General features: G+C 49.7%; 8 protein-coding genes across 8 annotated transcripts; 2 read left to right on the top strand and 6 right to left on the bottom strand.

Moving 5' to 3' along the window:
* Window positions 1-45: 45 nt before the first annotated feature.
* On the bottom strand, window positions 46-2184 carry INS49_015560 (uncharacterized protein; the record flags this gene model as incomplete). Its single annotated transcript, XM_043176239.1, has 4 exons — window positions 46-83; window positions 154-1297; window positions 2014-2064; window positions 2113-2184. The coding sequence occupies 4 exons, from the start codon at window positions 2182-2184 to the stop codon at window positions 46-48; spliced, it is 1305 nt and encodes a 434-aa protein (XP_043019694.1).
* Window positions 2185-3037: 853 nt separating this feature from the next.
* On the bottom strand, window positions 3038-4142 carry INS49_015559 (uncharacterized protein; the record flags this gene model as incomplete). The annotated part of the gene is made up of 3 exons (XM_043176238.1): window positions 3038-3087; window positions 3212-3863; window positions 3915-4142. The coding sequence occupies 3 exons, from the start codon at window positions 4140-4142 to the stop codon at window positions 3038-3040; spliced, it is 930 nt and encodes a 309-aa protein (XP_043019693.1).
* An 805-nt stretch (window positions 4143-4947) lies between these two features.
* On the bottom strand, window positions 4948-6210 carry INS49_015558 (uncharacterized protein; the record flags this gene model as incomplete). Its single annotated transcript, XM_043176237.1, has 3 exons — window positions 4948-5413; window positions 5464-5833; window positions 6168-6210. The coding sequence occupies 3 exons, from the start codon at window positions 6208-6210 to the stop codon at window positions 4948-4950; spliced, it is 879 nt and encodes a 292-aa protein (XP_043019692.1).
* A 689-nt stretch (window positions 6211-6899) lies between these two features.
* On the top strand, window positions 6900-7838 carry INS49_015557 (uncharacterized protein; the record flags this gene model as incomplete). The annotated part of the gene is made up of 2 exons (XM_043176236.1): window positions 6900-7083; window positions 7180-7838. 2 exons carry the CDS (start codon window positions 6900-6902, stop codon window positions 7836-7838), a joined length of 843 nt encoding a protein of 280 aa, XP_043019691.1.
* Window positions 7839-8671: 833 nt separating this feature from the next.
* On the bottom strand, window positions 8672-11071 carry INS49_015556 (uncharacterized protein; the record flags this gene model as incomplete). Its single annotated transcript, XM_043176235.1, has 4 exons — window positions 8672-8956; window positions 9409-9461; window positions 9517-10869; window positions 10921-11071. 4 exons carry the CDS (start codon window positions 11069-11071, stop codon window positions 8672-8674), a joined length of 1842 nt encoding a protein of 613 aa, XP_043019690.1.
* Window positions 11072-12393: 1322 nt separating this feature from the next.
* Window positions 12394-14046, bottom strand: INS49_015555 (uncharacterized protein; the record flags this gene model as incomplete). The annotated part of the gene is made up of 1 exon (XM_043176234.1): window positions 12394-14046. The coding sequence occupies one exon, from the start codon at window positions 14044-14046 to the stop codon at window positions 12394-12396; it is 1653 nt and encodes a 550-aa protein (XP_043019689.1).
* A 4156-nt stretch (window positions 14047-18202) lies between these two features.
* On the bottom strand, window positions 18203-18955 carry INS49_015554 (uncharacterized protein; the record flags this gene model as incomplete). The annotated part of the gene is made up of 1 exon (XM_043176233.1): window positions 18203-18955. One exon carries the CDS (start codon window positions 18953-18955, stop codon window positions 18203-18205), a length of 753 nt encoding a protein of 250 aa, XP_043019688.1.
* A 1996-nt stretch (window positions 18956-20951) lies between these two features.
* On the top strand, window positions 20952-22124 carry INS49_015553 (uncharacterized protein; the record flags this gene model as incomplete). Its single annotated transcript, XM_043176232.1, has 4 exons — window positions 20952-21018; window positions 21075-21163; window positions 21238-21673; window positions 21733-22124. 4 exons carry the CDS (start codon window positions 20952-20954, stop codon window positions 22122-22124), a joined length of 984 nt encoding a protein of 327 aa, XP_043019687.1.
* Between the last annotated feature and the right edge of the window lie 1748 nt (window positions 22125-23872).

The raw sequence follows: 23872 nt of genomic DNA, 5'->3' as shown, positions 1-23872 counted from the left end.
CTGTCAAAGCATTGCTATCATCCTCCACCGCCTTCAGCGCTTCAATTAACACCAAGCAACCTTGCCAGTCATTATGTGGAACACTGTCGGTCAGCAGTCTGATGCCGGAGGTTATGGAACTCAGGATCCGTTGGTGAGACTTTTTAGTTTCACCATCAAGGTGGTGAAGACGTGCAAGGGAATGGTCTAGAAAATGATTAGGACGGCCTGAGGCCGTCATGGGCGCGTTCCGTTCCTTGATTCGTTCCAAGAGCCTGACATGTTCCTGAATGGAAGCTCGTTCTCCCCGAGCCATGCTGGTATAGCTTGAGGCGAGCATTCCAGCTGTATAACTTGTGACTGTGCGTATGATATTGGCACAGTTGTCGTCCTCTGGCTCTTCTGGCAACTTGTGTGGAAGTCCCAAAAAGGTCTCGACATCTTGCTCCCACATTTCCAGACTTCTAGCTTTTTTCCGCTCCGGCTTTTGCATCGCCGGCTTCAGGAACCTCCTGAAGCGGTGACTTTTGCTTTTGCTTTTGCTTTTGCGTATCTGTAGCTTTCTATCTTTCTGCGGGTCTTGATAATGCAGAGCCAGGGCAGTATAGAAACGCAATTTGTACCATATTGCATGCCCATCTTCTGCCGCCTCGGTAGCCTGTGTGTAGATACGGATCAGGCTGTCAGGTCGCTTTCGGAAGCACGCGATTAGATCTTGGTGAAATTCCAGGCGCTCGGCGTGGTTGTGGAGGAGCCCAGTCATGACTGTAATCGGAGGGCTCTTAGGCTGCTTGAATCTCCTGGAGAGATCCTTATATAACTCAAGCTTCTCATCTGCATCCATCCTGCTGAGTAACGCATCAATGGTAATATAGTGATCCGGAAAGTAATGGAGAAGTTTGTTGCAGGCATTCCTGAAGTCCTCCTCATTGTCCGGGCTCCGCCCAAGTGACTGCCAACGGAGCTGTAAGATGTTTGCCATCTCATCGGGGTGTTTCTGGCGGAACTTCAAGTCGAGGGGCTTCTGATCCAGAATGTCCAAGATTTTCTGTGCTTCTTGAACTTCTCCCTCTCGGAAATGTGCTTGTGCAAGATACCACCGTACTCTCCAATTCGCACTGCATCGCTTCAACAGGATCCCACTTTGTTCAACGACTTGACGGTGGTCTTCGTAGTAAAGAAATGTCTCAATGACCCGTGCTTCAGAAACGTGCGCCGAATGCGTGTCTTCCGGCGGCCAATGGCCATCCTCACGAACAAGGCGCTTTACTTCGGCGATAAGGTTGCCGTCACATGGGTCAGACTGAAGTTTTCCTGCCTAGACATCCGTATTAGTCTGAAAGCTTCTCATAAATATTGCTCTGGACACTGGAAATTTTCACTCACTTCTCTGTAACACTTAGCTAACTGTTCATAAGCCCTCTCAACGTGGCATTTTCTGGCCCTGTCCTGTAGCCATTGATTTGCCAAAATCTGGATGGGAACTTGAAGAAGGTGTGCTCGGAGTATCACTTCTTCCGGATTGGCTTTTGTTTTCCAGGCCACAGTCCTCTCAACTAAAGTATTCAGCCAATCCTCAAAATGATGTCTGCTTCTGGCCCAGTCATGTCCCAGCCACACCTTGATTGAATATTCCCGAGTGAATAATGACATCAACATCCTATGAACCCGCCTCAAACTACTCGTATCCTGGCCCTGGCCAGTGTGGATGTTGTCGATATGCCAGAAGAGGTATTCCATAGCGTAGCTGTGAAGTGACTCGTATTTTGAGCTGTGGGCTGCCTTTTCAGGGCCCTGAAGTGACTTCAACAGAAAGCGCACAATCCTTATATAGCCCTTGGAGCTTTCAAACTTAATCCTGTTGTATGAGACAGCTGGCATGCCCGATCTCATCGAGCCCTCCACACTGGTGACAACTGTATCTGATGGCGTCCTTGCGGTATTCTGTATCCGGCGGGAAGATTCGAAAAAGGAATCAAAACCAAGTCTCTCATAAAGGTCATTGGCACAAACCGAGACCAAAAACTGTCGTACAATCGCGATCTCCGACTCGTGAACCATTGTAGCACTTTCATCGCTTTGGGACTGTTGGAAGTCAGCGTCAATTTTAGGCCCTGCATCGAGAAGTCTTACCTGGTGGTCCTGCTCGAAGAACCACTCCGGGATCCGAACACTGGGCTCTTTGCGTTCTAAAAAGAACTTCATGGTTTCTTCAGAAGATACGATATCTCCAGAAACGGTCAACAATCGCCCATAGCATCGAATCTGCTTCTTTAGAGCCTCTTTAGTTGGTCGCCATCCGGTTCCTCTGCGAAGTGCTACAATGTCCTGAACTTGAGCCAGTGTAGGCCATCGTACCATCAGCACTATGCAAGCTATGATTTCGTTCAGATCATGTATCTCATGATCGGCCAGGCTGTGTTCCAGTGATTGGATGTGGTCTGAAATGCTTTTTTCGTAGTTCTTCAAGTACTGGTCGAGAAGGCGATTGAGATCATGAGGATCGCAACGTCCAATGTCTTTGAAAAGAGCGGACAGCATTCCAATTTTGCTTTTGGCGTGACTAAGAAGCCGTTGTTTGTGTTCCTGGCGCCATTTCGTTTTTGTGTCTTGATCGCTGTCAAAGCCATCGCACACCCACTCCAGCCTTTTCTCAATAAATTGCTTAGCCATGTACTCGCAATGCCGGCTTTCGAGATTAATGTAGGAGATTGATTCCCGCTCAAGCTTTTCTGGACGCGTGCGGTGACATAGCCCTCACTGCAGCTCAAGAGCAGTCGAATGTCCAATCTGCCTTTTGCTGATTTGCTGACGTCTCGGATGATGCTATGCAGTGCTATGCGTGCCTTCTCGTCCGTGCTTTGGTGATCGAAGTTGATTTGATCAATTCCGTCAAGAACAATGAAAATTGGTCCGGAACCTTTTGGCGGGATATAACTCGAAAGCCACTGCTGCCACATTTCCCCGTCCGCGAGAGGCATTTGCCTAGATCGGCATTCCTGTGCCAAGTGTCCTTGGTAGGACGTGCTGATTTTGGAGAATTGCCAAACAATAGACATTACTGCATCGCGAAGCTGAGGGCCTCCTGGTCCAGCTGATTTGTGCCCACTTGCAACTGGCGTTGTATCCGGAATGGGTTTGAAGAAGAAATAGCAAACTACTGGCGTCGCTCCGGTAGTAAAATGCGGATCTCGAAGCCTCGCAATTGCCTCCGAACAGAGACTGCTCTTACCCGACCCATCTGTGGGCGATTGGATGACCAGGACCGGAGTGCGTGTATCAGTGCCGGGATTGCTCCAGTTTTTGAAGGCCGCATGTTCACATAACCATGTTGCTGCCTCAGATACGAAGTCCTGCCGATAGTTGCCAAGCGCCGAGTTCACCCAGGTTTTCCAGTACCCCTGTTCCTGACACGGGAGAAAGTCGATGATGTGTTGCCGATCGCGTTCCTGAGCCTGGGTGCTTTGGGAAGAAGTAATTGCCTCATTTGCCTCGTCATTTTGTAAAGACCGTGCCTCCTGGGTGGACTTTTCAATCTCGTAGATTTTTTCGCAGATGCCATAGTCCGACCCAATTGCTGCTCGAGCGAGTAACTTCAAACGTGACAAGGGATTCCGAGAGCTTCTCGCTTTCTTGACTGTGGCGTAAATTGTGCAGATCTCAAGGAACTTGCAAATGATGCAAAGGAGTTCATCGTTCAGCTCGCCGCTGATTTGGTTGGCGCCTCTCGTGGCTGCAACGCTGAGCTTCTTGACGAGGTTCAGCCTTTTATAGAGGCCTTCGATGACCTCTTGAATACTAGCAAGCCTCAGATGACGGTACGTTTTGACTGTCTTGAGCAAAAATGATATTCCTGAGACACATGCAGAAGCGGCAGGGAATACCTAGTATCATGAGCAATTGTTCAAGTCATTAGGGTCCAATGGTGTCTGTACCGTTGATGCAGCGTCGGCGGCGACGCCTGCAATATCAACAAAACAGTCGAGGGTCTGAAAGATCGTGTCCGCTAGGCCTTTGCCGTCACGCTCTTCATTCACGGCTCTGCGGAGCTGCTGCTGCTGGTTTTTGAAGTCGCAGCCAGGAGCCTCAGGACTGTTGGTGATCTTCCGGAATTTTGCGATGGCTATTTCCAAGGCCTCGGGTAAGGTGACCGAAGTCGCCATAATGCCACGAATTTTGAGAGCACCACCAGGCTGGCAGCCTAGCTGGTCTCTCCAGTAAAAATGTGTAGAAATCTCGCTCGACTCTGCCTTTGCCTTGTCAGGCTTTCTGTCACTGCTGTCATCAAGTGTGCACCTTAGGCGTAATTAGCATCACGACAGGTTATGAGTCCCTTTTTCACTTCCAGAGCTAGGAGTTCAATCCCTCTCCAGAGCATACGCCTTTTACTAGCAAGAACCTCCTTTGTTCCTCCGCTCTTAGCGTATTTATACTCGCTCGTCCCTCTCGTCTAGCCTCACCCTTCGTTTGGTTAAGGTGCTTTGATATTCGCTCGTCCCCTTGTCTAGCTTCGCCCTTAGATCTGTCAGCCGCTCAGGCCAGCTAGGCATCAATATGTATTCCCGCCCATTCAATGCCAACAGTAAATTATTGGAACATGTGATGCAACCCGATTGTCCAGCTAGGTGGATTCTGCCAGCTTCGTTTGCAGGGGAACCGGCGCACGTTGCAACTATTACCGATCAAGACAATTCGATGTTTTGCTTTTGATACGAAATGTGCGATGCGGGTAGATGGGTCTCACTACATTGACCCAATGCGCCGACCTCCGGACCAGCGAATCAATTCCCTGCCTTCTGGTGCCGAGCACAGACGGGCTGCAGTGTTCGTATATTGGCCGGGAGGTGCTGTTGTAGCTGCCAGCATGGCTGGCAGAACGACTATGTGAAAGGCGGCAGTACTGCAGAATACCAATATAATGATAAGTCGTTGTGAGCCTGCTGACATTTCCCATGCATGTAATAGATTCTACGTCAACACCATGGACTCCCTATACTTCTTAATCGTAATCTCAGTGAGCCCAAGCTGTTCCTTGGGCCACTCCAACCAAGTCCTGTGCTCCTCGTCCAGGAACTGGTCAATCCCCATGATGATATGCTCCGCCCACCCCTCCATGAACCAGAAGACCTCGAGCTCCTTCAACAGGAGGGCAAAGTACCCGAACACCACCAGCGCAATCTGCTCCTTCCTCTGCAGACACTGGATATATTCATTACCCAGCCGGTACAGCCAGGCGTAGACAGAACTCTCCTGGTCCCTCTCCAGCGGCTCGTCCGGCGTCTTGCCCCACATCGCCTCGCAGGCCGGGCGGATTTGCTCGAGGGCGGACAGGCTCTCCCGGCACACGTCGATCAGCAGCGGGTCCGAGCCGACCGGGTCCATCAGCGAGCAGATGTGCAGGCGCAGCCGGTCGACGGGCCCCCTCCAGTCGGGCCTGTGCTGCCTCCCCCTCTCGCGTTGGCGATGTTGAGGGAGGCCTTGTACATGTAGTGGTGGAGGAGCTGGAGGTCGGTGATGTTCAGGCTGTGGTCGCCGATCAGGTAGGGAGGTGGCTGTTCTGGTGGTGTACCGAGAGATCCGGCTGCGTGGTCTGGCTTGTTTCCCGGGCCATGGTCGTCGGAAGAAGATTGGGCGGCGGCTGCCAGCCAGTCCTTCCGGGGCCGACCTCGTCGGCGAGGCACGTCCTTGGCCGGCGGGGAGACATCTGAAGGGGGCGAGGGATTCGAGTTGAAACTGCAAGGGATGCGGAACTTGACACAGTTCTCGCAGGTTGGTTTTGTCTCATCGCACTGGAATTGCTCAGCCCTCTGTGTGCACGCGACGTGCTGTACAACGGTCTGGGTGAAATCCAGACCTGGCAGATGGGGAGGCGGGCTTCGAAATGGACAATATATCCTACCTTGATGCGTCTCAGCTTGCAATTTTTGCAGCCATGCCGTGATCTGAACCGTCTGAAGTCAGCTAGGCAGGCTCCGAAGAGGGTGTTCCAAACAGAGGAGGGGCAGGAGAAGACGCCGTCTGCCATCCTATGTCTCACGACGAGGAAACTGGGTCTGGAATGAGTGGCCGGAGGCTGGCTGCTTGGGGAGTTCGGCGGTACGGCAGAAGAAAAAGTCGAGCTGGCCGTCTTCGAGAATCACAGGAAGTGGCAGCTACTTACTTGTGGTGCGTACGCCTTGTGCGCTTACCTACAACAACAGTTTTGCGAGCAGTCGTGCTGTCATCCGACATGATCGGCTGGCTCTTGAATCTTGTTTGGACATTGAGTTGCTGTCAATGGGGGGCGGACGCGCGCTTCAAATACGATGAATACGAATAATCGGCAACACTTATAAGACAGGCGAGACTTGCGCGGCACCAGGGGCAGTGCAGGTCTGGCCGAGGTCTGGGTACGGCGTGCCGCCGTCCTCGGAAGTTGAACCGGTGGAGATTGTGTCGTCTGCGGGTCGGCTTACCGTATACCAGCCTACTTAGTACAGAACATGACTGAACAAGGTCTGATCAGGTCAATGTTAGAAGATCGCTACTAGGGGGGCTTTGATTCTATCCGGCCCGTTGCATGATGTCCGGGGATGCAGGGCGAAACGGGCCAATGCGCTTAAATCATTGGCTTCTAGATGCCTTATTCGGTGCCAATTTACGTGTTCTCTTATACGAAAAATCAACCCTGGAATACGTAAAATCACCGACCTGTCCAAGCAGTGGATATAAGTCTAAATACAGAACTGATTCGGCCAATGCCTTTCCAAAAAGATGCTCAAGATAATGGGAAAAGGAAAAAAATATCTATCTGGGAGCGCCATACTCGCGACTTCAGTCTTTTCTGTTCATCTTGATTTTGACTTCACAACGACCACTACTATACAGAATTCCTCATTCTTTCGCTCTTTGATCTTGCCGTCCAGTCTTTTCAGTTCAACATGGATATTGTCTTCAACCAACACGCCAATGGCACCTTTGACATCGAATACTTCCAGTACACGCCGTCAAAGGAGGCAGGGCTGGCATTTGTGACAATCTTTGCTGCCGCAACAGCAGTTCACGTAGGCTACATGTTCTTTTTCCGAGCATGGTCCTTCATCCCCATGATACTGGGCGGGATATGTGAGTCCACTTGTCTTTGCTGCTATCAATCCCATTTCTTCCCTTGCCAGCATCTAACCCACCCACGAGAGGACTAACCCGAATCCCGTGCTGTAGGCGAAGCCTTCGGCTACTACGGCCGCTTCCAAGCCCACTCGGAACCGAAACATATCGGGCCGTGGATCATGCAGGCAATGCTTCTCCTCTGCGCCCCTCCCCTTCTCGCCGGGAGCATCTACATGTCCCTGGGCCGGCTGATCACCGCCCTCGACGCCTCGCGCTTCTCCTTGATCCGCCCGAGCATGCTGACAAAGATATACGTGCTGATCGACGTCCTCGCCTTCATAATCCAGCTCGCCGGCGTGGGAGTCCAGGCCTCGGGCGACTCGGACCTCATGGCCATCGGCAAGAAGTGCATCCTGGGCGGCCTGATCTTCCAGGAGGTCGCGCTGGTGTTCTTCACCTACGTCGCCGTCAGGGTCCAGTCGAAGCTGGCCCGCGAGCCGACCGACGTCGCCCTGGGGATCGGCCACGTGCTCCGGTGGAGGAGGTGCTTTGCCGTCATGTACGTCGCCACTGGCCTGCTGATCCTGCGGAACCTGATCCGCCTGGTCGAGTTCGCGCAGGGCCCGAAGGGGACCATCGCGAGCAGCGAGGCGTTTATCTATGTGTTCGATGCCGTCCCCATGGCCTTGGTCATGGTCGCGCCGCTTGTCTTCTACCCGGCTAGGCTGACCAGGGTGGCGTGGAACTCGGAGTACAAGGTTGTCGGATAACTCTACACGGCTTGGGCACCATTCAGAACTTGGTTATTTGCATTAGATTTGGGTTAAAAGTTTCATTTGTTATTTTCTTTGTATATCGGATGGGAATGCTTGTGATATGGGGAGATGTCTTTGCTGTGATGCAGGGCGCAATGGGGTTTGCACTGTATCAATAGATCATACAATTCGATAGGACCTGGGAAAATGAGAAGTCATATTAAAAATGTCACGTTTGAATTATTAGCACATTAGGCACAGCAGCCTCATCGTACACATCAGCGTCTTCACCACCGACCTCACCACTGCATGTGGCCCCGAATCGGCAGATATATCATCTGCGTTCGCGATCTCATGGATGCTTAGCTGTCGAAGACCGTATCTTCTGGAAACTACGATGTATTATCTTCGTTCAACATGAAGCCCTGGCATCCTGGATGGTCCGTGGAAGAGAAGTCTAGCCACGTGCATACTGCTGCTCTACGAACACAAAACCGACGTCGGTACTGCCGTTCTATTTGTGGAGTGCGTTGTTCTCCAGGCGGGCGGAGGATGATGAGATCAAGTTTTCGAGGTATAAGAGGAAGTTCACTATGTACCTTGCCTACATCGCGGAGGAATTTAACAACGTGGCCACGAACCTGGAAAACAGAACAAGCAAGTACTAGAAAAGGAAAGGTCCCACAATCAACATACAGTGAGAACATGACGCTGACATGAAACCTCGTTACTTGGCCGTGACAGTTTTCAACCAAATCTTGATCGCCTATGTGCTGGCGAGATTCTCTACCTATTTCAACAGCGTGGAAGGCTGGATTTGCCGACCTCTCGGCAAGCTCACAGCTTCCCTATGGCACCATGATGATTACTTGACCTTCGTTCATATTTCCACGGAACTCCTCGATGTCAAAATATGTGGGATCGCCGCGGTAAATGAAGGTGAGAAGGTGATGAGTGCTGACCGAGGGACCAGCCGCACATCCGAGGGCAAACGTAGCCCATGCCGCATCTCCTAGTCCCTTGACAATGACACCAGCATTGCCTTTCACTGTGAAGCCCCTGAGATCTAATAGATCGGACTTGGTCAACTCAACAAAGGTCTGAGGAGCCCGCCCTTGGATGTCGATGGTGCTCTGGGACGGTCCCGGAGATGAGAGTGTGGTAGAGGGCGTATTCCTCGCCAAACCCGACAAAATTGCCACGAGAACAGAGTGAGGACCAAATTCGGCAATCAAATGGCCCTCGTACCAAAAACAAAATATCCCTTGTGTCGCTTCAGTATCGAAGGGTTCGAATGTCACCAACATCTGGCCCTTCACTTGGTAGCCTGGCGGCCTGGGTTTGGGAGTAAAGTCTGGCGTGACCTCTGAGTGAAGCCAACGGTCATTTACTCCGCCATGGACGAAGTTCGTCACTGGATCTCGTGGTAACATTGGGACGGCACCACGCCAGATGGAGATGAGCCGGTTAATGTTGCCTTGTCTGGCAAACGCCAATGGGTCACGGATGATGTCGAAGATGACGGTGCACTGCCGCGAGACCACGCCAAGCAAATGCTCGACTGGTCTTTGGGGTGCCGGGCGACCTGTATTTCGAAATTGAGCCCCTCCCCAAACTGAGGCCGCTGTAAGGAGGAGTCTGAAAGGTGGCACTCCATCGTGCAAAGCTAAACGGAAGAAATCATGGAGGTTACCAAGATCTCTGGTTCCACCATTCAGAGTCGCAAGATTCAGGGCGTAAGAGTCGATGCTGTCGCCAACTGGGTTCATGGTGTTGCATAGAGCCTGGATGGAGATCGAGGTTATGACGAAGTGCATCGCCTTCACGTACTCCGAATCGGCGACACCTTCATCTTCCCCAAGGAAGGAGGAATAGTCGTCCAGACGATAGAACCCATGGACTATCTTGGCAACGTCCCTCGCAACAGGCCTCAGTCGTTTATCTATGCTGAGCAAAGCTTTACATAGAGGCAATGCCTCGACTGGCAAGTTGGAACGTTGCTCGGGGGTTTCAAGGGCGAAAAGAAGTATCCCGAAAGTCGCGGTTGACAAACGTCTTTTGGTTGACCAGCGCAGCTTCTTGCCGTACTCGACTCCAGCTCTCCATAGCTCAAGAAATGATTCTGCTTCCATGTTTTCAGTGAGGCTGATCCTGAACTCAAGCTTTCTTGCAATCCATGTAGCAAGCTCGAGAGTTCCGCCCACCACAACTACTTCCTCGTCGCCATCCTCACGCATGTCATGCTGATTCTCGACGTCGGACGTGAAAGTGCGACCTGACTGCCGTAGAATGCTTCGTACGTGTTCTGGAGGCTGGACCAGCCATAGTCGGACAAGGAACGCGGTTTTCTGCTCCTCCGAGTCCAGTTCCTTCGGGAAACTTTTCGATCCGCGGCTTGATATGCATTCGACAACAACACAGGCTTTATGAGCAGCTGCCGCAAGTGCGATATATGCAGTTGTCAAGTGAAGCGTATTGTGAATCTTGGCCCAGCCTCCAGCTTGGTCGTCTGTGGCTGACGCTTGGGACGACTGTCCCGCACGCCGGGCCATGTCCTCCTCGAGGCCTGCTGCTCCGAACAGCTCTTTCATGAGGTCAATGCTTGCTTGTTTTTCTCGAATGAACAAGTCTTTACTGTGCCAAGTGAGTTCGCCGAAATCGTGAAGCTCTGCCATCCAGGTGTTGACTTGACGGGATGTATCTGAATCTCGATCGGCATCCAGGCAGGACGTGATGAAGGTACCGATGTGGCCCTTGAAAGTGTACGGTACTTGAGGATAAAGATCCCTATCGATCTTTATTATGGTACCTAGCTCACCAACCACGAGCAGCTCGACCATTTTGTTAATGTTATCTTCGTCTTCACTGTAACGACAGCACAAGACGATGAAGGTGGCCAGTCCGGACAGCCTGAACATGTTGAGGTCGTCCATGATCTTTGGAACCTTGATTCGTCGCATACGTGAGCCACGAATGGTGGCGGACCGGATGAAATCAATGTTGCGAAGCCATACTGGCAGGCCCTGGACGTGGATCTCGAAGGCTGCTTCGATTGCGTCTAACAAGCCACTTGCTTCGCGACGACCAAAAATTGAACCACAGTGTCTCGTAACGGCAGCTCCAGTGGATATTTCTTGCAAGAACAGCTTGGTATCGGAGATACCCCAGGAATCCGGTGCTTTCAGTTGTGTGGCCGTATGAGTGATAGCCCTGCTTCTCTTCTCGATCTCGTCGTTGGGATGGGACATCTCTGCGAATGGTAGTTGGACTGCTTGCTGAGCCAGAGAACCTAGGGAATGGAGGTTTTGATAGCATAACTACTAAGATCAATGCCGCGGAATACGTTTAAATATCTTGGGTGAAAAGTGTAGTACTTCCAAGTCAGGTGAGTTTCTAGATCCGATAAGAAGACCTCAAAGCCTGGTAGTTTCAGTGAAATAAACGAGCTCGATGGAGGCATGCGATTGGCTTCTCACATATACCATGCATATGTCGGTCAACTTTCCAACTCAAGCCGGGCGTCGTTCGTAAACTGAGTGGCGAAAATTGCAGATGGTTGTTGCGCCACGTGTACCAGGGCTTTTCACCTTGGCCCATGTCTTGGGGTCCAAGAGTGCGAATCTCTGTAGAATCAGGCAACCTATCATCTTCGCTATCTCAACCGATATTCAGGGCGTCGCGGTAAGAAGCAACTCTCCTTACTCAGCCCACCTGCCCACGTCGGGAAAACTCGGCAGCACACGTAGCACCACCCCGAAGTGTGGTTGTACGGCTGTGCGGGACGCTGGAGTAGTACATGGCCAAAGTATCATGCCTCTAAGGATAATTTATAATAGTACCCGGTGTGTCACATCGCGGCTATGCTTAGCACCTACCATCACATACTGGAAGTACAACAGGCGCGCTGCGATTTTGGTTTCGTTTTTCGTTTCGCTCCATGATTCCATCATTGACGAGTACGATACATTCGGCAGTGAATTTCTACGCCTATTGCCCGGGTGGCCAATTCACTATTTTCACGTGTTCTGACAAGCTGCGGGCCGTCACATTTGAATTTGGCTCAGGTGCCAGTTCCAAAGCTAGTAAGTCTGTATCTAGTAATCCTGATGTATGTAGTAGTATGGATTATGGATTAAATGTTTTATAAAAAATGTATTACGTTTTAACGTGCTCTACTAAGCCACACGACACAAAGACGTCAATCATGGTGTGAGTGTATGTAGTAGTATATATGAAGTAATGAATGGAGATAGAAGGCTATAGTTTCGCGAAATAGGAAAGTCACTGGACTATGTGACGAGGTAAGTTAGATACAGTGTAAATTGATCCGTATCGCTAGCGCTTAAAGATAAAGGTGGTTCTCAATTCAATTAGAATAGGCATCAATGTTTAAGACAGGGGGTTCAGATTGCCTGCATCTATATTGTAATGGTGGTGTATTATGATGCTGCTGCTCCTGAAGACTTCAAGAGCCCGTAACATGTGACATATAGGGAGTTCTATTCAGGAAATATCCTAGTTACACTACTTGTTTGAACTTCAGCATATCTTTCGTGCCTTCTTTGGCAGCCTAAGACTCTATATCCAAGAATATGAAACCGCCAGTCTCTTGTCGCAGCAGTCGTAGCATCGATTGGCTTGAGTCCGTCTCTGCTAGCTTATTAATGGCTTCCAAGCATTTCTTGGGCTGACCGCGGAGTTGATCCCCCAGCGGCCATTCCTTGAGCAGCTCAACTAGGAGATCTATCTTGTCTAGGCTCAACAGCCAAAGTGCGACGTCGGTCGAGTGCAAGAAGCTATACGTGTCCTTGGTGTCGTGATTTCTGAGCGATATGTTGAAATCATATACCGCTCCAACCCATGCTTGTGAGTCTGCTGTATATGCCCTGTGCATGGCGTTTGCTATCACAGTGAACCTATCGTCCTCGTGGTCACACTCTTCATGTTCCTCCATGTATGTAGCTTCTGTTGGACCAAGACCCAGGGTGCAAAGCTCAGCGACGAACTCAAAGGCAAGCGCAGAGCCCTCCTTAGTACGATGAAAGCAGTCAATAACACATTCATCATCGAATGTTCCAGAAGCTCTAGTGCGGCCATAATGCTCTGCGCACCATAAGTGGACGTATTTCCGAACTTGCGATGCTGTTAGGGCCACGCTCGGTACCGCAAGTGATGGCGAAAGCTTAAGAGAGAGCCATATGAGCGGTTGCCAGTACCGGCTGTCCCACCAAGCCCTGTCTTGGTACCTCCTTATCTTAGCTGTGACTTCGCGTTGCAGTTCTTCTCGTGTTGAAATGTATGCCACGACCTTCTGCAAGAAACAGAATGCTATTGTTGGAGGTACTGGTTGGAACTCATGATGAAAGCGACGCAGCTCACCACGCAGATCGCTCCTCATTCCATGACTTCGCAGAAAGCCACGAAGGCCGAGCGGAGTATCTGCCGAAATACCCCTCAAGGCCAATAGCAACGCGTCGAGATCGCCGATTTCGACTTCAGATATCTGGCTCTCCGGCAGAGAGTCGACCATGACCTCTCTTAAATCTCGAGGACTGAGTATCGGCTCGTTCTCTGTCTCGAGACGTTTTTGGTGAACGTGATACAGCTGCTCGAGCACAAGCTCACCCACCTCCACGTGGCCCTTGAGCGCGTCGAGAAGCTTGAGCTCTCTGGCGGTAGGATCACCCGAAAATGCCTTGTATGTCAAGTCTTGACTAATGCCGGCCCATGCATCCATTAGCACCGAACGGAGCTGGATCTCGAATATAGATGTGGCATATTTTCCAGCCCCGGGTTGGTCTTTCTCACGGAGTGAGACCCAGACATGGTCAGCAACGTACTGCCCGAAGAGATTCTGGTAGATACCCGGGTCCTCCGGCTTCCAGTCTCGATCGAATGGCCGCATGGATCCGTACTGAAACTGAAGCTTGAGCATTTGAATGACATCCCCTTTCTGGTGAGGGAAGTACAGGGCAATACGCAAGCCGACAAAGTCAAGTTGGTCGTCCATGATCGAGCTCTGGCTGCTGTATGCCTTCAGATTATTTCTGCTGTCTAGCTTCTTTTTCAAGGAATCCGCATTCTTGACGCGGCTCGTCACGAGACTCATCACGCCGATCTGCTTCAAGCCGGCATTGCAGACATCAAAAGCGCGATTCTTCAAGCATTCCCACTGGTCGCGCTCCCGTCGATATACAGCAACGAAATCTTCGATAGGGTCCATATTGGAGGAGAATGATCGTTAGGGAACAGGAGGATTTGAAGATAGAGATGATGCGCACTTGTGGTGTGATGAGGTTATGATGACAAACAGTCGAGTTGAATCAGGAATGAGGGGTTATTTCACGTTGAGGGGCATTTGAAAGCCACTCAAATAGTATTTCTTGGTTGGCGGGCAGTTACACAACATAATTTGCCCATTTACTGGTATCCTGCATTGCACTGCCCGAGTAGTACTGCCCCCCTGAGAAATGACATGAGGCTTACCGGTGGCGCTTCAACTTGGAAATTTGCTCAGTAGTCCGCCTTGGATTCTGCCTAGCCTACTCTATAATCTACAGGGCGTTTCTGGGCAAAATTGAAGCTCGGCCTGTTACTTGTTTGCTATAAAAGGCATTCCGCTCAGGGATGATCTAGTTCAAAGCTGCCCTCTTAAGATGCTGAACGATTCGACAACGGTGTGAAAAGTATCCAAAGTATGAGTCGCCAGCATGTCTACCCCTTACACGAACCTCGTCGAGAATATGTGTGCACGAAATCCTTCTCTTCGAACGCTACACGCGTTTCTGTCTTCATCCGAGGTCGAGTCCTCTGCCACCCGCATTGTTTCGACCGAGTTCTTCCCCGATGAGTCGAAATTAGTGCAGAGAGATATCATGCCATCGTATATCTAGCAAAGGAGCTTCAAGAAGAATTGAAAGATGAGAATGGCCTCGACAAAGGGACGACGGGCCAACTCCTGTTCATAGAGAACATCACGAGAGAGGTAATGAACGAGCTTGGATCCACTCTTGACATCGACCCTATGTTTTTTGCTGGACACGTCCACTCCGATTGGAGGGGTTTCGAATCTCAATCACCTAAATTCTGCGAATTACCATCTCGACTGCGGCACCAACATTTCACAACATTTTTCTATCACCGCAGCCGCGTTTTCCCGGCGATCGAGCGGGCCGACTACAAGTTGCTCCGCCAGTCGAACATTCGTCGTAAAGTGATCGTGTTTCCGCCTATTCAAGGCCGACGGCTTGGCCTTGCACAGCACTGCTGTTCGGTCCTGGTAATCCCTAGTTGGGGTGGAAGGTGGCTCGGTATGTGCGATACTTATTAGAGACATGCGGTTGAATGCGTTGCATAGTTTCTGACATTTTGAAGGTATTGTCTTGACTGATTCACCTATACAAAATACATATGTGTCCTTACGTGGACAGCAACAGCTTGTCATCCAGGCATCCAGCGCTCCTCTCTTCGGCGGAACCGAAGACTTCTCGCCCACGCATGTTTCTCATCAGCACATAACACCCAATACTGACCGATCGATGCTTGAAGAACTGCTTTATTACTGGAATATTGGCAAACCTGATGATTTTAGTCCAGAGATGCTTTCACTGGGCGCGATTTCCTACTTCCCCCTGCGTATCATCGCGGCCGAATGGGTGAACTACCTGGCTGTGATGTGCTTCTCGCTTCAGGACTACGACAATCCAAGATCGGATGAAGAGAACTCGGCCCAAGACCTGGACAGGATCAATTCAGCATTATCCGCTATTTCATCATGGCCTCGTCGTGTCGCTTCCTCCATGACGAGTGTGAATAAATGCACATTATTCATTAAACGCCAAGCTCGTATGAGCCCAACGTCAGATCAATGGACATCACTGCTAGAAGACTACGAGTTTCTTTCCTCCAGTCTCATTCAACATGGAGAGCAGCTTCAGGCAGCGGTGCCGCTCGTGACGACGTACCTACAATTAGCGGAAAACCACCGTGTCTATTTGGAAGCAAAGAACGTGTCTAGACTTACAGTTCTAGCGTTGGTGTTTGTGCCGCTCAGCTTTGTGACCGGTCTTTTCAGCATGGACCCGGCTTTCGGCCCCGGCGGGCGTCATTTTTGGGTGTACTTCGCAGTTGCTGGGCCGGTACTGGGCATTGTCCTTTCAATTGCCAAACCGCCTTGTGGTATTATCCACAAGTCAATCGGCGTTCGAATGAAATAAGGAGATTTATTCCCGTACATAGCTCGGGAGCCTTTAAGAAATGTCTAGTCGATGAATGTGGATTACGATGAGCTCGATTACACTACGTATTCCAGTGATGCAGAATGTTGGGGTTATTGCTTGTCCCTTCTCCTCTGTCAAAATCCTTCAGCGAGATCTCATTTAATGCTTGGCTGCATAGACCTGCTACTGTACAAATTACCGGTCTTCTACCGATGTAGATTCTGCCACCTTGTACCAACACGTAGCATGTGTTACAAATAGCTGAATAAGACTAGGGTCAATATTATTCTTATGTCTGTCCACAATGAGACTTCCCCATGAGGACTCTAGCGCGTTGTATAGACCACGCAATTCACGGGCAAACAATAAGAATTCCAGAAGAGTCTAAACTGTCTTTGCGTTCATTTTGGGCTGACCTATCTGTGCGCAAATGAAAGCGAGTGTATGACATCAACATAGTATTTTATCCTCCTTCGCTAACATACTCGATAAGAATCTCTCCCTCATCAAACAGAACGTCTTTATAACTTAGCTTTTCTCGGGTCACAGACACCAGATCGGTCACTACAAGTCCCGCCGCACATATGAGCCACGTGGGACTGCAGGCTTTGAAGACTGCACTGCTCCGTCTCAAAATTACACCCTTCTCCTTGAGGAAATCCAATGGGGTCAGCAACTGAGGACAAAATCTCCCAGGTGCTTTTATGTAGTCAGCTTTCTCGAAAGCTTCATCGGACGGAAATACATCGGGCAGAAAATCATCGGGCATCGTAAACGGTCCTGTAGACTGAGTTTCCACGACTTTCGTTCTGGGTGCTTTTGATCTTCCAAAATCCGTCACACCTTTGGTAACATTCAACAGCGCCCTGAGTGGATCAATCTCAAAAGCGAGATCTCCACGGTACCAGGCGCACAGAATCGTCGATCTGAGCTCGTTTGAAGTATCCGGTTCAATCGTAATCACAGGATCGGGGTAACTGATCGCGTCGTCGCAAGCGTTTTGAACCATCTCACTCTCCAACGTGAGGAGCCGCTCTCTACGACGAATCGACCGATTTGAGGTGTAAAGGTAGCCATCCCGATTATCGCGACCCAGTAATGGAATCGATCCTCTTGTGAAATATATGAGTGATCTGGATAGTCCGTAGGTAGAAAATTGAACAGGGTCACGGATGATCTCAAGGATAACGACCCCATGGGGCCCAATTTTCCCGAGTATAGTACGATCAGAAGCGGCGTCATAGGTAGAGCGGGGGCTGTAACGGATCGGATGTCTCTGAGAAACTGGATATGCTGTTTCTGCTGTTGTTCCAGTCCATAACGAGCTCGTTGCCAAGATAAGATTCAAGGTGCCAATGCCGTGACCTGTTGCTTCAGGTAGGAAGTCCCAAAGCAAAGATTTCTCCTCCTCTAGCAATGATGAGTTCACAGCGTAAGCTGACATCTCGCCGTCATCGTTATGAGTTATTCGATGCAGGATTCCAACAGTCATGGCGAATTTGACTAGAGCGGACGCCGCGAGTAGCTCCTGTGTCAACTCTTTCTTTTCGTAATCGTCAATCCCGTACAGCTGATGAATCACAATAGCTGTAGCGCGAAGAAGTTTTCCTTGGTCTCGTGCGTCGGGTTGCCACTTCCCTCTGCTTCGTTCTCTTGCAGATGCTGCCAGGATTTGAGTGAGGGGACTAGCACTGTCGTCTAGTTTGATATCAGTCGGCGGCGGCTCGAGACGAAAGTCCGCATGGTGGCCGCTTGTAGATCGTTTCAGTTGAAGCTTGGCACCGTACTCGCAGCCTCCTCTCCACAGCGTCGAGATTGCCGCCTCCCTTGAAACTAACGCGTATTGCGCCTGAAAATGCAAGTAGTCGGCGACAGCTCTACCAAGTTCAGCCTGGCCACCGAATATGGTGGGATAGCACATCGTCGGAGGTTCGTCTTGTTGTCCCTGTTCAGGCTGCGCAGAATCTCCCTCACCACGGCCAGTCAATTCGATGATATTGCTAACAAACGATGGGGGTTGACATAACCACAGTCGTGCGAGAAATATGGGCACTGAACTGTCATGAAGCCCGCTCGACGGTCGTTTTGGGAGGTAGAACACGTCTTCTCCTGTATGGCATTCCACATAGACATCAGCATTGTTTGCGGCAGCTGCTAGCGCTATTGATGCCGAGGATACAGAAACGGTGTCGTGTACGCGGCCTTGTGAAGATGGTACTCGAGCGAGGCATCTTGTAGCATACGATCAGCCACAATCGACTGTGAGGCTGTTTCGGAGCCGCCCGCCAGCAGACTGGTAAGCATTCTCCTATCGGAGGCGAGAAGTCGATCAGACCGAAATGGTTCAAATGAGACGCGGCCTGCCTTGACTGATAGCTCGGCTAGCATATTCTGCACTTCCATTGACTGAGGCGACTTCGCGTCAGATTCCATCGTGGCCCGGATGAATTTATCCAACAAAGTCTCAAGCTTTGAAGCAGTGGCACCGAGCGGCTTTCGAAGTGAGCCGGGGTGCACAACCGGACCTAGTTCTCCGGTGATAAGATCTCGGACCAAACGGCGTGAGGTTACATGTGGTGTCTGTGTCCACTGGCAACATAATGTGATGAATGTCGCGAGGCCCTCCAAGCTGCTCGGCTCAATAGAGCTCATGGTAGTAATACCGGCAATGTGTCTCATGTTCTCGCCGTGCATCAGTGTAGTGCGGGTGAAGTGGACTCGCTGCAACCATGGTGGAAGCTCTTGGACGCGAACACCGGCTGCCGTAGCAAGATTCTCGAACAATCGTGCATCTTCTGACCGAGTGAAGGCGGACCCAAACCGCGTGCCGATCGCCAGCGCTGAAGTAAGTTCATTAGCCTTCAGTTTGGCAGCCGCGATGATACTGGCCGAAGAGCCAAGTTGAATTTCCATTTTCAGCAGATACCTGAGCGTGCTCGGTACACGACGAGGAGAATCAGTCCGGACAAATTTTGAGAAGGCCCGAACTTCGACCTCGATGCTTGTTCTCGGCAGAGGAAATGACAAGGCAGAATAATTGTCCTACCACACTGGAATGAGGGGTAGTTGCCGCATGTCAGAAAACGATGGCTTCATAGTGATCGGGCGCAATATGTGGCTTACGATAGCTGCACGTTGACGTATCTGAGGTGGCGTGGTCCTGCTTGCTTTTCTTTCCGAATGCCATAGAGCTGACTGCATCTACTGTTAACGACTGTGACAACTTTGCTTCTCGGGAGACAATGAAGTGTCCCGCGAGCGTACTTGACCCTATTCGATTTCAGAAGAGAACTCATTTGCTCGTTTTTTTTCTTTCTGGTTTTCTTCTTCTTTCTTATGCAATACTCTCGCAGACAAATACAACGTGACGATCACCGCATTTAAGCACAATTTATCAGGTTTGGTTTGCTGGTCCTTGGGTTACAGTATCGATAGAGGAGACAAGAAATCGATTCAACGTCCAGAATTAATTATCATGGAGTTCCATCCTAGATAGCTAGTTTTCGTGGCCAGAATTTCCCCGATCTCCAGTGTCCTCAGCTATACGTAAATGTAATGTTGCATGCGCATATATGCTGACAGCAGTGGTAGCATTATCTGGCCGACAGGTTGTACATTTTCTTGGGAATAATAGGTGACTGCCGCGCCCAGAAGGAGAGAATATTCCTGCTTCTGGCCTGGCCCAAAACTTGACTGCCGGATCTGAAGTCTCCAAGTCACGGAAAATCAGTCAACTAACTTCCTGCAATTGGGATGCCAGACACCGGGACCCGAATCGGAGTTTACGCGGCCACGCGATGCTGGCCTGCGATGACCATCTCGCGGTGCGGGCCGAGCGCGAAGGGCCGGCAAGTGGGCCTCTCACCCAGCAATTAGACGAGTCAGCGTACGCCCACCCAGCTTCTACAGTACGCCCACCCAGCTTCCAGCGTTGGCCCACCCAGTACAAGGAAATTGGCTGCACGCGCTATAAAATATTAGTACTACGGGGTTCCCAATAAGCCAGGGTAGCTATTTTCCAATTTAAGCAATACTTTAAAAATACAAGCCCCCAAAGCCTAGAGCCCCCAAAGCCCCCAGAGCCCCCAGAGGGCCCCAGGGCGCCCAGAGCGGCCCCAAAGCCCCCAGAGGGCCCCAAAGCGCCCAGAGCCCCCAGAGCGCCCAGAGGGCCCCAGAGCGCTTAGAGGGCGCAGAGCGCTTAGAGGGCGCAAAGGGCTTAGAGGGCGCAGAGGGTGCTGAGGGCGGCGAGAGCGACAAGAGCAAGCGAGGGCGCCAAGGGCGCCGAGGGGGTAGAAAGCAAAAGGGTAGAAGTAACTTTTAAGTTGCAAATAAAGAGGTAGCTATAAGACCCCTTTAAAATAGCTATAGCTTTGTTAACTTAGGAACCCCGCAGTACTTATATTTTAGTGCGGATGCAATTAATTTTCTTATACTGGGTAGGCCAACGCTGGAAGCTAGGTGGGCGTACTGTAGAAGCTGGGTGGGCGTACGCTGACTCCAATTAGACTAACCATGCATGCCACAGGCAGCAGCTATGGCCGGAATTCCAGGCCAAGCACGTCTCTGCGGACTTGGGCTTTCCGATCCTTCCCAAGTCCGAACGTACATGATCCTACGAGGTCAGATTGATGGCGCCCATTCGCGTTGCAGTGCCTATGCATAGCTCCGGCGCGGGACAATCGCGGACATAACGAGAGTCCTTAATTCCTCAGCAAGTCATGGCCATGCATATCAATCGTGCACCCGTGTACGGGGTTCAGGAGTATAAAGGAGGTGGTTATACAGGGCTTCAATCATGATACTGGCATTCCTCAAGCAGAATAAGACATTCAGGCAGACAATTTACAGCTTACTCGGCAGATCGCACCTACCTACCTCGTGAACCATCGATACCAAACCACAATCCAAGATGAGCCCAGTCGCAAAAACCACCATCGCCGGGAAGCCGGTTGGCCCCGTTGGCTATGGCCTTATGGGTAGGACTTGGACCGAGAGACTTGGACAAGCGTGGCTGGCTCTGACACTTTTACAGGTCTAACGACGTGGGACAACGTCGGGTACGAAGATGCCGCCAAGGCCATGAAGGCAGCACTTGAGCAGGGCGCAAACTTCTGGAACGGCGTGAGCAAAAGCCCTCCGGCGACACATCGCCGGGATCGACCTTCATGGAAACCCACAGCTGACAGCCACAACAGGGCATGTTCTACGGCACGCCAGAGGCCAATTCGCTCCACCTGCTGAAGTACTACTTCACGAGATACCCAGAGGACGCCGACAAGGTCGTCCTCTCAATCAAGGGCGCATATGACCGGGCGACAAACACGCCGCAGGGCAGCCCGGAGGGCATCCGGGCGTCGGTGGAGGAGGCGCTGCGCGTCCTTGACGGGGTCAAGAAGATCGACGTGTTCGAGATGGCGCGCGTGGACCCAAGCGTGCCCGTCGAGACGAGCGTCGCGGCGCTGGCGGAGCTGGTCCGGGAGGGCAAGATCGGGGGGATCGGCCTGAGCGAGGTCAGCGGGGCCACGATCCGGCGGGCAGCCGCGGTGGCGGAGATCGCGGCGGTGGAGATCGAGCTGAGCCTGTTCACGACGGATGTGTTGGGCAACGGGGTGTCGGATGCGTGTCATGAGCGTAAGTTCCTCCGCTGCAATGTCCCTTACTTCGTTCTCGGGTTGACAATTCTGTGACAGTTGGTATCGCGCTCGTGGCGTATAGCCCGGTCAGCCGCGGATGGCTCACTGGGGAGTTCCGGAAGCCTGAGGACATTGCGGAGAACGACTTGCGGCGTCACCTCCCGCGTTTCCAGCCGGGGGCGTTTGAACAGAATTTCAAGCTCGTCGAGGCCGTGGAGAAGATTGCTAAGCGCAAGGGCGCAACAGTGGCACAGGTAGCCATCGCTTGGGTGAGACGACAGGGAGCCATTCCCATCCCGGGGTCGAGGAGGGTCGAGAGGGTGGTGGAGAACTGCCAGGATGTGGAATTGAGCGCGGACGATCTGGCAGAGATCCAGACACTGCTGGAGTCGCTGCCCATCACAGGAGGGAGGTATCCTGCCGCGTTCGAATCGCTCTTGAACCAGTAGACTAGTACGCCGTCTGAATACACCACTCAATCATCCCGTCTCTTTCGAAGCGGACCCGTGCTCAAGGGTGTGGCCAAAACCAGGGACACAAAAGGTAGTCAGATAGACACTGGCTGATGTTTCAATCTCCAAGGCTGGCAGGCCCCATTCGCGTGGACTCCATGGGTAGAAATCGGACGACTCAGAGTGCGAATTTGGGTTTGTGTGAGAGTGAGAGAATGTGGGTATGAAAAGAGTTGCTTGGGTCAACAGGGTCCGATGAGACGACACGTGCTGGATTGCCTGACCAAGTGTTTCGGGTTGGACAGGCGCATAGGATGCCCATTCTCGGCCATTTTTCGATGAGCTGATGTTGTCACAGCCTGTGGTTGAGGTCGGTGCCTGAAGATCAGGATTGACATTGCAGAGACGATCGATCGGCTGTCGAGAAAAAAGACCGATGCTGTCCATCACCACCGTCAATTGATCATGTCTTTAACCCTCAGTCGTTCACAAGTTGACAGCAAACAGAGGACGAGATAGGAAAAAACAAAATGTCCGCTGCGTCATCCTGGTGATTCGCATTCGCAAGCCTGTGGATCGAGCCGGGAGCCTTTTCATCTCTGCAGCGTTTGAGACACTAAGCAACTGTCAAGAACCGCCTTGACATGCGACCGTTGTTGTGAGGAAGGAGCACCGCACAGACCCCTTATGGGCATTGATAGGTAGTCCTTGGCCCCTCGGCCCTTTGGCACAAACTTAGATAAAACCACAACTAAAAACTAAATACAACCCTCTTATTATAAAACCCCTTAATAACTTAGCTTAAATTACGGGAATTAAATATTAATTAATAATTATTATAAATATAGCCTTATTTAATAAAATAATAAAAACATTATTATAAATTTATTATTAATTTTTAATTACTTACTTTACTTTTATATAATTATCTTAATATTTATTTATTTAAATTATTTAATTATATAGCTTTATAAAACTTTATAGCTAAACTTAAATAATTATATACTTAATAGCTTTTATAATTTTATTATTTATTTAAGTTTTTATATATTATAAAGATTTAAAATAATAAATTTAAATATATTTATTTTTTATAACTTACCTTTAATAAAAATAATTTAATTTCTTAAGGCAAAACTTATTAATTATAAAATTAATTAATAAAGTAAAAAAGCCTTTTTATATTTTTTACTTATTAATAAGCGCTTTTATTACTTAAATTTCCTTTAATATTTAATCTTTAAGCCGCTTTCTTAATTAATTAAACATTACTTCTTAATAATTTATTATATATATTAATTAAAATGCAATTTTCTTAAATACTTAAGCATTACTAAATAATAAGTTTATTAAATTTACTATTATTCTTAAAAGTTTTCCTTAAAAATATACCGCTTATATTAATATATAATTAAAACCTTAGCTTTTTCTTATATTTAAAAATAAATAATAAAATAAAATTAAAAGGCTTTAAATTTAATAATAATAATATAGCATTACTTATAGCTAAAAATACTGCTAACTTTATTATATAAGTAATAATATAGCTTTATAATTAATAAAATTAAAACTTTATATATTTAATTATTATAATATTTATAAATATATTAATTTCTTAAGTTTATATTTAAGCTAAACTTATATAAAATAGCATTAATAAATATTTTAATATTTAATTAATAAATATTAATTATTTTTATTCTTATAAATATATTAATTTAAGTATTTAATTTAATAAAAAGATT

The sequence above is a fragment of the Diaporthe citri genome (genome assembly GCF_014595645.1).
Source record: "Diaporthe citri strain NFHF-8-4 chromosome Unknown scaffold_9, whole genome shotgun sequence".
Classification (NCBI taxonomy): Eukaryota; Fungi; Ascomycota; class Sordariomycetes; order Diaporthales; family Diaporthaceae; genus Diaporthe; species Diaporthe citri.
The sequence above is the reverse complement of the archived record's forward strand: the minus strand, read 5'-3'. Positions and strand labels throughout refer to the sequence as shown.